General features: G+C 34.2%; 1 protein-coding gene across 1 annotated transcript; it reads left to right on the top strand.

The window, feature by feature from the left end:
- The first annotated feature begins 288 nt into the window (after positions 1 to 288).
- LOC133789424 (germin-like protein subfamily 1 member 20) lies at positions 289 to 1,090 on the top strand. The gene is made up of 2 exons (XM_062227266.1): positions 289 to 428; positions 507 to 1,090. The coding sequence occupies exons 1-2, from the start codon at positions 305 to 307 to the stop codon at positions 1,058 to 1,060; spliced, it is 678 nt and encodes a 225-aa protein (XP_062083250.1). The 5' UTR covers positions 289 to 304; the 3' UTR covers positions 1,061 to 1,090.
- The last annotated feature ends 13,279 nt before the right edge of the window (positions 1,091 to 14,369 follow it).

The raw sequence follows: 14,369 nt of genomic DNA, 5'->3' as shown, positions 1-14,369 counted from the left end.
GAGTGTATGAACGCTACATACATATATATATATATATATATACACAAGAGTTTGACTAATTCAAAATTTACCAAGCCTTTCTACAACCAAATAATGAAAATAATAAGAAAACCAAGTCAATTGTCAACTATTTCTTGTATTATGATGGACAAATAATTCAGACTCCAACATCGATCTATATAAATAGATGGGTAATATAATGCAAAATCCACAACCCTTACTGATCAAATACCATACAAATTAAAGATCATTTGAAGAGAAAAGTAACATATATATAGCGCAGTACTAAAGAATATTCATCAAAATGAAAGGTGTCTGTTTCCTTCTCACTCTTGCTGTTTTGGCTTTGGCAACTTCCATTGCCACTGCCTCTGACCCAAGCCCTCTCCAGGACTTTTGTGTGGCTGTTGATGAACCCCACAAAGCTTGTAAGTTCATATTTTTCTTACGTCTTTACTAGTATGTACTTGATAATTGACACTAACAAAACTTATTTTGATCATCAGTGTTTGTGAATGGGAAGTTTTGCAAGGATCCCAAACTCGTCAAGGCTGAGGATTTCTTCTTTTTTGGCCTCAACACTCCAAGAGACACAAACAACCCAGTTGGATCTAATGTAACACAATTGAATGTGGACAAGATTCCTGGACTCAACACTCTTGGAATATCATTGGCTCGCATTGACTATGCACCATATGGCCAAAACCCACCTCACATTCACCCTCGTGGCTCTGAAATCCTAGTGGTCGTCAAAGGAACTCTCTATGTGGGTTTTGTGTCATCCAACCAAGATGGAAACCGTCTGTTTACAAAAGTTCTGAAAGAGGGAGATGTGTTTGTATTCCCAATAGGTATGATTCACTTCCAGTTCAATCCAGAACACACTCCAGCAGTCGCCTTTGCTGGTCTCAGTAGCCAAAACGCAGGAGTAATCACCATTGCAAATACTGTGTTTGGATCAAATCCCGCCATCAACCCTAATATCCTGGCTAGAGCCTTCCAAGTGGACAAGAATGTTATCAACTATCTCCAGAAACAATTCTGGTATGATAACAACTAATTAATAATGTGATAGCAAAGAATCCATCAATAACAGCTAGCCTATTTTATTTTAACATTAATGTATTCTTTTTGAATAAATAGAAATGGTTATGTAGTGAACGTACCGTTTCTCGATAAATTCTTTGTAATCCTGGTTTTGCTGAATTATTAATAAAAAATTGATATGCACTCTCAATCTTACTCAACCCTTAAATAATTAGCTCTAAGGAATAAATCGAACGTTTAGCGTTTTTCCATTTATTTTTTATTTAATCTTATATATGTTTATCTCGAAACATGCAAGATATAGAGCTTTGTATATGTTAGCTCATGAAGTACTACGAAGAGAGTTTACTGAGCATGAAGAAACTTATGATTCATGTCAAGTTTTGATCTCAAGTGTTTGGATAACTACTTCTGTCGATATAACAAGACCTCCTCCATTTGATGTATCATGCCTTAATTTGATTAATGTCAATTTGAGAATAGATTCGAGAAAAAATCTCAGTTGGCTACTTGTAGCACTGCTATCTATATATAGAAAAAGCAATAATATGATCATTGAGAAAATTTATTACTATTTTTTATTTTGTGGCATTATGAAAGGCACTACAAAAATTTGTGTTTGTACTAAGAACACCTATCGAAAATTGTTCTCAGTGGAAGTATTTTCAGAACCACGCTAAGATTTCACAAAGAGCCAAACTATGAATGTTTTTAGTCTATCCTGCGCTACACAAAAGTAAGTTGATTAAATTTTCTTAAGTTTGTTTTTCTTATTTGCGTGTAATTAATTTTATAAAAAAATTATATGTGACAGCTCAATTTAGAGACAGAAAAACTTACACCGATTTAGGATACCTGGATGCATACTCACCACAGAATAGACATAGGGTGGGTGAGTGAAAAATAAAACTTGGGTATGTTAAATTTTTTAAAACATTTTTCAGTTTTTTAATTGCTTATTTACCGTACATAATTACATTATATATTGGATCTTAGTACTATGAATCCAATTTTTTAACTATATTATGTATAACTGATTTCTTATATTTTAATGGCCAATCATATGATTTTTATTAAAACCAATTAGCCTAATCAGAGAACTTTGATGTGGCAGTAAGAATGGAATTTAATATTATATAATTAATAACTTTACAAATAACTTAAAAATGAAAGAAGGGATAGAAAAAGAGGCATAAGATAAAATGTATGACCAGTCCTATTAGAAATATTTCTTCTGGATGCGAAATATATAGTGGAACTTAAAAAACGATATACCTGTGATAATGACTTCATGAGTGGGTGAACTCTGGTGAAAATACTTATAATTAATTAATCAAAACACACCAGGTCTTGCATTGTCCCCCTTTTATAATTAATTTTTTTAGATAGATAAAGCTAATTAAGTCTTTGATCTACTTCATTAAGTAAGAAAAATAGAGACATATGCAGTGCAGTGGTGGACCGACTATGGCTTAGACCAAGTGGGTGTGGGGCCGCCACTGATTTTTTATTTATTTTGTTTTTATGTATACTTTTTTTTTTCTTTTCATTTTAATCTCTTCCTTGTATAAAATTTTACTAATAACATGTCCTCAATACAAAAATTATTGAACTTTTTTACCAACACGCACAAATATATCCCAGATATATAAATATGTAGACATGTAAATGGGGCGGGTTTGCCCCGCCCCGTCCCGATTAGTTTCTTGGAGCAGGGCGGGGCGGCTTAATCGCGGCAGGTCTGCCCCGCCTCATTTGCCCCATTTAACTTTTTTTTCTTTATAAACATTAAATTATAATTTTAGAATTTTCCCTAAGCCTAAATATTATTTTTTATTGTAATCTTTATATTTTACACTTGTTATCAACTACATCATCAAATATTATATTTTGTTTTTTTATTTTAAAATTTACAAAATAAATATAAGAATAAGGATGAATTATATAAAACATATTTTTCAATATTTATAATTCTTTCTAGTCTATATAGAATTAAAAATATTCTAAACCACATATAAAATGTCAATTGTACGTACTATGTATATAAGTAGCATGAGATAATTGGGTTAGAGTATAGAAAAAAAATATCGAAGGGGGGCGGGGCGGGATGGGCGGCGCCCCGCCCCGAATTCCGCCCCGTTTTAACCGGTGCAAAGATGCCCCGTCGGGTCGGGGCCCCGCCCCGCCTCACCGCCCCATTTTTCCATGCCTATAAATATGGTGATATATATCCTTATGTATGTAATAATATAAGTCTAAGTAACAAGCTTGAAGCTCTTCGTCTTCTCTAGGTAACATTAATCTTAAGTATAGATATTGGCGACTAGTTCTTATATATTAAAGAAGAGAAATATATGTATATTATATACAGGTGCTTTTCTAATCGTACATTCTTTGAATTTTCATTATTTAAATAATATATATATCACTACAAAAAAACAAAATGCACAGGCAAAAGTCACGTTTTGAGTCAGTAAAAGCATTTCAGGCTTTTCTGATGCGCTTTTGCGTCGACGAAACGTGACGGCGAACATCTGTTGGCAATGACACTTTTGCCGACGCGAAATGTACTGCGTCAGTAAAGGTACCTTTTACCGACGCAAAATTGCGTCGGAAAAAATACGAATGCGACGATGAAAAAAAATTCCACAGAATTGTGAAAAACACTTTTAGAGGTGCAAAAAATATTCAAATAAATAAAAAAAAAAACCGTGGGGCTCCAGGTGGGATGGGGTCGTGGGTTTGAGAGGTGGAGGCACTACAAGAAAGGAGGCTTTTACTGGCGCAACTCGGAATTGCGCCAACAAAAAATACTTTTCCCGACACAACTACTGAAATGCGCCGGCAAAAGCCCTGGGTTTTTGCCGGCATTATTTTGCGCCGGGAAAGGTTACTTTTGCCATTGCACCGGCAAAAGTAACCTTTGCCGGCGCAATTCCGAGTTGTGTCGACAAATATTGAACAATTTAATAGAAGGGACTTTTGCCGGCGCAATTCACCTAACGCGCCGGCAAAAGTCTGGGCCGGCGCGTTTCGTTGCGTCGGCAAAAGTCTAAAAATGCGTCGGTAAAGGTATGATTATTTAAATGGCGTTGTTTTGAACTAGGGTTTCTCTAATAGACTTTTGCGAGCGCATTTTTATACTTTTGCCGGCACAACGAAACGCGTCGGCAAAAGTCATAATAATATAGCTCAGCCGCCCGAGCCTTCTTCCCTTTTTTTTTTTCAATTTCTCAAATTATTTAAAAAATTCTTTTACTGGCGCAAAATTACGTCGATAAAAGTCTCAACCCTCACTGCATTTATACACCTTTCCCGGTGCAAAAACGTGCCACTAAAAGAGTCATCTTTTGCCAGCGCATTTTTGCACCGCTAAAAGTGATTTCCACAACAACGTGACAAAAAAAATTTCAGACGCATTTTTTCGTCGCCAAAAGATACCATTGCCGGCGCATTACATTTTGCGTCGTCAAAAGTGAAATTAGCGACAGGGGTACGTCGCGGGCCTTTGCCAGTGCAAATTTGCATCGGCAAAACCTATATGGCTTTTGCCAGCGCAAAACCTTACTTTTACCGGCGCAAATTTGCGCCGGCAAAAGTGAGGGTTTTTTGTAGTGAGGGTCACTACAAAAAAAAAAGGGTATCTAGCGACGAATTAAGTCGTTGCTAATTTCCCAAATGGCGTCGCTAATTCCTTTAGCGACTGCCAAGCGACGAACTTAAAAATGTCGTCGCTATTTCCTCTAGTGACGACACGTTGTCACTAGAAGGTCCATTTTTTCATCGCCGTTAGTTTGCAATTTCCTCTGACTTGTGGAATAATGTTGAGATTTAGCAACGAAATTTTGGACTTTTACCAACAACTAATTTTTTTTTAAAGTTATTTTTTTTTTTTTGTAATCGCTAAAGCACTATTATATATACTTAAAAAAATGTCATTATTCAATATATATACTAACACATTTTTTTGCCAAAAGATTTGAAATAGAAGAGAAATTTAATTATGCACAAAATTATATTTTGAATATAAATATTTTTATGACAAAGTAACTATCATAGTAAAATTAAAATACATAAATATGAATGTTTTGAACTAGGTGTTGTAGGATCGGCACCATGACCTTACTGAGAAGATCCAGATCTCGAGACTCCACCAATCCTAGCCAAGTGCTCCTCTATGGCTCGGAGTCTCTCCCTCACCTCTTGCATGTCTTGTGCGGTAGGAGGTGGTTGGGCTGGTTGAGCTGGTTGAGGTACATCAACTGCTTCACAATTCGCCCTTGTGCGAATCCTACAACCAAGGCCCGACTGATAGCCTCGACGACGTCCAAAGATCGTCTCAACAAGAATAATGCCATCCTCTTCTCTCAGAATAGTACTCGAAGCAGAGGCACTCGTACATGATTGTGACTGCAGAGTGTCACGTATCTCCATCATCTTTTCCTGTATCACATAATTTTCAAGAATATTAGAATTTACAACACAATAAAGTAAGAAAATCATAAAATATAAATTTACTTACATAATTAAAAAACAAAAATAGCTCAAATGTAAATTAAAAAATTTACAGTGAAAATTTAATAATTAAAAGTTCAGCATTTGAAAAACTCATCACAAAATTTAAACATAATCGATTATAAAAAAAGAAAAGGGTTAAGAAAGCAAACCTGAGGAGTCCAACAAAAAGATAGAACACTGCAAAAAGAACACTGCAAAGAGAACCCAAACAATACATGATTAAGTTACTTAAGAAGAAAACTTATACCCAAACAAGATAGAGAAGAAGGGTCTAGAAATGAAAGAAAATATACCTCAAACAAAATATATATATATACATATACCTGTGAATGCTGAGAGGAAGATCAGAGAGCTTAGGGACGCCGTCTACGATGGAGCTGCCCAAGATCGGAGTTGTCGACAAGAATCATAAGCCAATATATACACAGGCACACATAAGAACATATCCTATTGATCATTGTTTAAATACGAAAAGAACAAAACAAACAGACTTATTGAACTTGCAAATCAAACATTATTTAGACCTTCCAATATATATATATTCCTTCAGTGATCAAAACTGAACCTTGAGTCTCTATTTTCAATAAGAAATTCAAATCTAAATCAGTAAATCATTATCATCATACACGCATAAGATTATATTATTAATATTAACATAAATCATTTCATAAATTAAAACACTGCATCAACCACACAAAAAAGCTAAAAGCAACCAAAATATAACCAGACCTGATAATTAGGAGATCACAAACATGCGCGCCTGGTCGTGGGTTTAGTACTCTTACAATCCGAAGCTACTCTGAGCTAGAGAAAGAGAGAGGCAGTGAGAAAAAAAAAGAACAAAATTAAATCAAAACTCACAACTCCAAACATACATATATGCATATATATATATATATAATAGAGAGAGGCATGAGAGTGCAGTGGGTCACAAAAGAAAAAAAACATTTATAAATAAATTAACTAAATATATATATATGCATACGGAAATGGGAAGAGTCGAAAAAAAACACAAAAAATTATCTTAATAATATACACCTGAATATATATGTGCAGAGGGAAATGGAATGGAAAGAGTCGAAAAAAAAAAACAAATTACTGAAGAAGAAGAAGTAAATCAGAAAAAAAAAAATTAAAAACAATATGTGAGGGAGGGAGAATATACCTTGCGCCAACTGAGGGAGGGAGAAATGGGAGGTGAGCTGAAGAATGGGCTCTCCGTTTGGGATTTCTTCAAGAGCTGAAGAATGGTCTCTCCATTTGGGGGTTTCGGTTTGGGTCTAAAAGCAAAGGGAGAGAGACAAAAGTATGAAGAATGGTCTGAAATGGTCTGAAAGTAGGGAGGGAAATGAATTGGGTTTCTCCGCTTGGGATTTCTTCAAGAGCTGAAGAATGGTCTCTCTTTTGGGGTTTGGGGGTTTCGGTTTGGGTCTGAAAATAAAGGGAGAGAGAGACAAAAGTAAAGTAAAGGGAGGGAAATAAATTGGGTTTCGAGCGAAACATGTGCCGCGTATATGAAATAACCTCTAGCGACGATTTTTTTCATGTCGTCGCTAGAGGTGTAGTCACTACAAACTGTTATTCTTGTAGTGGGTGGGTTGAGGTGGTGGCTTCGGGTTTGTGGGGAGGCACGACTAGTCCGCGGGGCTGGGTTCGTGGGTTAGGCAAAGGCGTGGTGAGGGGCGGCGGTCCGTGGTTGGACTGGACGGAGGTGACACTACTAGAAATATAGGCTTTTACTTCGGTTTTTATAGTGAGCATACAAAAAAACTGAAGTAAAAACCTTTTCAAACTCTTTTACTTCGCTTTTGAAATTGGCGCTCTGAAAAAAATTACATACTACTTCGCTTTTTTAAAAAAACGAAGTGAAAAATTCATAGTGAAGAGGGCCGTGTTTGGTTGCACAAGCCTGTGACTTATGTTTAAAGATAATAAAAATGCAAAAAAATGGCCTAGCCAAACGCGGCCCTTGTGCACCTTTAACTTCGGTTTTTAGGTAAAAACTGAAGTAAAAGGGTTTTATAACCCATTTTATCAACCCGAACAGTCATCTCCCTCAAACCCTCCTCTCTCCTCTGTGCAAAAAACCTCAAAATATCTCCATTAACAACTGTGAGCCAACACCCATTTTCATTCTCCAAACCTTTTTTTTTTGTTTTTTCTCTATTTCTTGCTACATTTCTACACTATAAACCGAAATATAGTCCAAAAATCTGTTTTTTTTTTTGTTTTTTAGAGAAAAAAAAAAGCATTTGGCCGTGGGTATTTTCTCCATTGTTTCTTGGTGTTTCTTGTCAGATTTCGACCGGAGTTTTGTCATTGTAAGGGGATTTTGAGCTTCAAAACAGGTATAGATTACTAAAATATGGTTTTGATGATAATTTTTTATTTTTCTATGTTTTTTTTTTTTTATTATTCCAAATTTTATAATTAATATAATTAATATTTTGTTAACTTTTATAATTATTTGTTTATTTTGTTAGGTTAAATAATGTGATAAAAATTAGGTTTATTATAAATATATATGTATATTAGTGAATGATGATTTGTTTCATGACAATTTTATTGTTGGACAACCAATACATGAGCAAGTTGAGCAAATCCATGATTTCAATGAAGATGATGATGATGGGGAATACATTAGAAATGATATTAGAGACGGCATATGGGTAGATTGTAGATCAACCAAGAAAAGAAAAAGGAAAAGAAAATGTGTCCAGTGAGTAATGTATTCATTTTTATGTTAAATATGTATTTATTTATGTCATAATTGTAATGTTAATTCTTGTTTATGTGCAGATGAAAATTTCTGAAGGGGAGAACACACCAAATAGGCGAGGCCCAACAAAGAAGAACAATATCAATAATAAAAAAGCTAAGGGAATAAAGAGAAATATTAAGTTTAATGATAAAGGTCAACCTATAGGGAAAGCATATAGTGAGATGCAATCGTACCTTGGAGTTAAAACTAGGAGAACGGTCTCTCTCAATTATAAGGATTGGAGACAAGTCCCACAAGAATTGAAGAATAGAATATGGGAGGATGTATATGTAAGAAAATATTTTAATTACTTTAATATATTGATCATTTTCATAAATTACTTTGCATTTCATTAATCATTTTCATTCTATTTCAGGGTGCCTTTAACATTCCAAAAAATTGGAAACCAGAATTAATTAAATGTGCCGGAAGAATGATGAAAGATTTTAAGACCAACATCACTAGTGACTACATCTACCCTTTGGCAAAAGACGGTCTGATAGATGAACTCCAAATCCTTCCTAAGAAATATCCAGAGCTTGACCTAGAAGATTGGAGGACATTTGTTAGCCACCGTTTATCTCCTAAGTTTATGGTACTATTATGTATATGATTTATTAGTTTTGAAATACTAATAATTGCTTAAAAACTTATTGTTACTTATTTTATGTAGGCTTTGCGAGAAGCACAACGTGAAAGAGCTCTCAAATATACTTCGAGGCATCGTACATCTCGTAGAGGGCTTGCCAATGTTAGAGAGGACTTGGTAAGTAATTCACATCACTATTTTACAACTGTCAACCTGTTATGAAGAATATTGCACTCACCAACTTTAATTAATTATTGTATGTTGTAGAAAACTGAACTAGGTGTGGCAGATGTAGAACGGTACCAAGTTTGGATAAGAGCACGAGAAAAGAAGAAGGTTCTTGTCACAGATTTGGACAAACAAATTGAAGCAAGAATTGTAAGTGGTTTCAAGCAAGTATTTTAAAGTAATGTAGGAATGATAAAGTTCTTATAAGTCACTAATATAAGTGACCACTGGTTTGTTCCACAGAATGAGCTGAAAGAAAAAGTTAGTAGTGGAGAAATCATTGCAAAAGGTCGGAATGACATATTAACGCAAGCTTTAGGGACACCTGAGCACCCAGGGCGTGTTAGAGCACTTGGGTATGATATTATTTTTTATTTGTTGCATTTAACTTCATTCTATAATATTTTAGGTTTTAAATAAATTTGGTTGATTATTGTAGGTCGTTTGTGAAGATTTCGTCCGCCTTTGGAAGAAAACCAAAAATAGCAACAGAAATGGCTGATGTTGTTAGTAAGAAAGATGCAAAAATTGCGAGGCTTAGAGCCGAACTTAAAGCTTTAGAGGAGGAAAAAGCTAAACAAGCAAGTGGGATAGATGATATGGATGAACACGACAACGATGACGAGCAGAACGACGAAGAATATCACACACCGTACATGCAGGATGACACACCATACATGCAGGATGTGTTACTTTGTTCAGATAATATTCATAATGTGGTGGCAGAGGGTGTTATCATTGATGGGGTGGGTCCACTGACTATTCATGGTGTTCAACTGATAGACAAATACGCGAGGGTGCGAGTCACCAAAATGTTACAAGAGGATGCTGAAATCCCATCTTCTGTTGGGGAGATACGCTATGTTCGAGATACTTATGACGTATTCATTCCTTGGCCAAAAGAATTAGTTATGACTGATCAGGTATAAACGAATTCTTTAATTTGTTACCTATTAAAATATTTGTTGGTCCATTATTTTAATATTATTTTTACTTGATGTTGTGTAGGGTCCTCTAAAAAAGAAACCTCCTACGTCAAAAAGTCCATCCAAGGATAAGACGAACCATAATTCTTTGACCAGCCCACATCTGTCATCAGCTGGGTCTCACGTCAATCCAGAAAACACTCTGACCAAAGGCCAACCATTTTCCGATCACATCATGAATTGCATCCATGTTAGCCTTCAGTTTATGGTGAGAGAATTTTGCAGAATTAAGGGAATGAACTGTAATGACCCACTAATCTAGACTATTTGGACCATTAATGAAACTATACATAAACTTACACTTTTACGAAAATACCATAATTTTTATTGAGTAACTTGTAAAATAAGAGTTACTTTCAAATAAATAAAATACTAAGAAGGATATGGGATCCCATTGTCTTTAAAAACAAAACATGATTTAAAATAAAAAGACATTACATAAGAAATGCAGAAAATACATATAAAACCATAAAAAGGTAAAATGAGACTACATCCTCGAATCGAATAACGCTCGGCCCCTTGACTCCATTCACCATCGATACACATCCTCTAAGCGTCACGAATCTTACCGCCTCTAAAGATTATTTTCCTGCACATAAAACAGAAAGGAATGAGCCTAATGCCCAGCAAGGAAAATCTAACACATAGTCATACACATAAATTTCATAATAAACGTAAAGACATATCATAACACATAATACACTTATTATAAAGGCCATTATTACTTGGGGTCCCATAGACTAAACAAGCTTATGCCCATGAGATTAGTGGGGTCCTACTAGCTAAGTAGGCATATGCCCATAATCTTTTTGGGGTCTTGTTAGTCAAATAGGGCATAAGCCCAAGCCTACAAACATACACATTTATAGCATATTCATAACATATCATAGCATAAAGCATAAGATAACATAAGCATATAACATATTGATTCTAGCCTATTTTCCTTACCAAAGTTACCGGGATATGATGGACTGAGTTGGAACTTTTGGAACACTCCTAATAACCATTAGAAAGAGTGAGTCTAATGACGAAAGGAGATGAAATGAAAGGGATAGAAAGACTAAACCATTTGAGAAACATGCTTACCGAAACTTATGTGCTCAAGAACTTAGATTCCCTAACCAAAATGAAGATTAAGGTTAGAGATTGAGTAGAAGACTATGAGAAAGAAAATAACATAATACAGAAATGAACTAGAGTTTTGGTTACCTCAAAGACTTGAAAGACCAATCTACACCTCAACCGAAATACTATAGAACCTCACTTCCCAAAGTGTTTGATAAGCTTATGATGTTTAAGCTTATGATTTTCCCAAACCAGGTGTTTACACTCTCACACTCACTTAACACTAGCAGCTTCTGAACTTAGAGCAAAAGGTGAATAATGGCTGGGTACTAGGTCCTATTTATAGAGTTTGGGAATGAAAGTATCTTAATTTTACTTGAATAAAAATAATGGCTTTTTAGGTGAAAATCATTTGAATAATCGTTCAGCAGAGGCTGAAGACTCGTTCAAAAGATGCTGGACTTTTGAAGAAGTTTGAATGGCTGAAAGGAAAAGAATTCAAAAGAGTTTGAATTTATGCTAGAGGAGGCGATATATCGCCCGGGCCAGTATGCCCGAGGCGACCATGCATCGTCTCGTGTTTTCCGTATCTACGTGCTGCGATATATCGCCCTCTATAGATGCGATATATCGGCATACGCTGAATATTTAAACACGAAATTACACATTTTTGGCTAAGTTTGAATGGAGTAAACATCCTTGACTAAGCCTTCAACGTATTCAAAGCTGTTGACTGACCCTATAACATTCAAACTTTACCCTTATTTAATTTAATCCTCAAAAATACTTAATCCTTAATTACCATTCATAACATGTGCTTAAAATCCTATTGGTTGATATCTAAACCTTATGGTATAATAAATATAATCCTTAATTATCAGTCATATAATCAAGCCTTAGGTTATACTTAATATTCTTAAACTATAGGTTAACTTATAAAATCTATAAGTACTACTATGAGTGTCCAAATAATTCCCGGTCCGAACAAAAAATTCACAGTAACAAAGATAATACTAAACATACTATAATACTACTAAACAATTAGCTAAGTAAAGTTCTTGGACTCTACATGAACACAGTCGTCTCAATTCCAGTGGACCCATCATTCATGAATCGCGAGTCAATCTTTATAACTTCAGAGGATGTCGAACAAGTTGCTACTTTGCATATGATTGGAGGCTCAGCAATGATATTCGGATTATAAGGTATCCCTTCAACTAATTCTTTGGAATGATATGAATTTAGAATCAGTTATGAGTACTGCTCTGTGATTTGTTGCAAATTTTCATAGTAAATTGAATGTTTACAGGTTTGGGTAGTCCTATTTATAGGGGAAACTCTGCCGAAATTTTCAAAAATATTTAACACTTAAGAAAATTTTGCAGATGCATTTGGGAGTCCCTATTTCCAAATCAGCGTGTCTTTTACAAGTTTTTTGACATTATACGTCTTAGCATTAATAATGTTAACGATGTAGAGAACGATCAACCATTGACTTGGGAAATTGGTTGATGACCATGGATAGAGTTTGTCAACTATACTTTATACCTTGGAACATACGGTAAGAAATAGTGTAAACTTTTCTTATTTGATTATTCATATATTAAAAATTTAATTATTTTACTTAACACACTTCTTATTTTAGGGAACATTGGATGTTGGTGATTGCTATTCCAAAAGGAAAAATCGTGTTCTTGGATCCACTGAAATCACACAAACGTCCTGAAGAAATTGATTCAATGATAATGAGGTAAGTTTTAAATTTTTGAAAATATTTCCTAATATGCAACAACTATTACATGTTACTACATTTTAATAACTTTTGTTAATTTTCTTTTTAAATAGTGCATATTATAAGGCTTCTTCCAATGAATTACTCGGCAATCCTACAAAGATATTCAATGTTTCATGTCCAAGACAACCACAGAGTCATGAATGTGGTTTTTATGTGTTGAAGTACATTAGAGATCTTGTTCGGGCATCAAATGCAATAGAAACCTTAAAAGAAAAAGTAAGTTCATTTTTTATAACTTATTTTGGTATCGATAATCTATAAAATTAATTTATATTTATTAATTTTACAGTTTGATGGGAACACGCAATATTGTGAGATTGCAGACCTCTTGCCAATCCAACACGAATGGTTAGGTCAATTGATGACATACATTTATCAGTAAGCCTATTTTGTTTATAAGTTCGTTTAGTTGTAAGTTTAGTTTTCTGTAAATGTATTAATGTTAAAGCTAGTTATCTTACTTGAGTACTTGTGTTTTATATGCTTATGTATGTCATTTTTAATTAATAAAAGTTATCATATTTTCATTCAAAAAAAATTCTTAACCAATTTCAATTGTAAATTCATATAATTAATCCGTTGAAAAATATTTAGGCCAAAATATATATGTATATTAATTAGACCATTTAAATAAAATTAGGCCAAAAATATATATATAAATAGAAATCAGCCATTTAAAAATAATCATAAATATATATTAAATAAAAAGGCGGGGCACTTTCTACTTCGGTTTTTAGGTAAAAACCGAAGTAAAAGAGTCACTTTCCACTTCGGTTTTACCTAAGAACCGAAGTAGAATGTCCCCTTTCTACTTCGGTTCTTAGGTAAAAACCGAAATGGAAAGTGTCCCTTTTACTTCGGTTTTTACCTAAAAATCGAAGTAGAAAGTGCCCAGAATGGACGCGTATGTTCACTTTCTACTTCGGTTATTATGTAAAAACTGAAGTAGAAAGTGGGGATTCTACTTCGGTTTTTAACTAGGTTTTACTTCGCTCCGAACTATTGCGGTTGCGAATTTTAGCGAAAATCGAAGTAAATCAAGCTTAAAAACCAAAGTAAAAGTCCATTTTCCTTGTTGTGTGAGGTTGTAATAACCAAGGTTATTATTTTCTTATTAGCTCCTTCAAATATGATCTTAGGTTAGATTTAGTTATGACTTGAGTTGTGGAATAAAAATTGCTTTAAGTTTAAATTATTTAAGTTATTATGATTTTATGACTTAGAAATAATTATAGTCTCAGTAATTATAATTATTAAATTAGCATATAGTTTTATTAAGTATTAAATGCACATGTTATTTGATGGGTTAAAAAGTAAACATGTGGCATTAAACTATGTCCAAGTATTAGAATTAAAATGAAAACCAAAATAGTCTAGTCT

This window comes from Humulus lupulus, chromosome 7, assembly GCF_963169125.1.
Source record: "Humulus lupulus chromosome 7, drHumLupu1.1, whole genome shotgun sequence".
NCBI classification, from domain to species: Eukaryota; Viridiplantae; Streptophyta; class Magnoliopsida; order Rosales; family Cannabaceae; genus Humulus; species Humulus lupulus.
The sequence above is the reverse complement of the archived record's forward strand: the minus strand, read 5'-3'. Positions and strand labels throughout refer to the sequence as shown.

Bases quoted from the DNA above. Each gene is read 5' to 3' on its own strand.
- LOC133789424 (XM_062227266.1), top strand. From the start codon at position 305: ATGAAAGGTGTCTGTTTCCTTCTCACTCTTGCTGTTTTGGCTTTGGCA. The intron at 429-506 runs GTAAGTTCATAT...TTTGATCATCAG, and splicing joins TGATGAACCCCACAAAGCTT to TGTTTGTGAATGGGAAGTTT.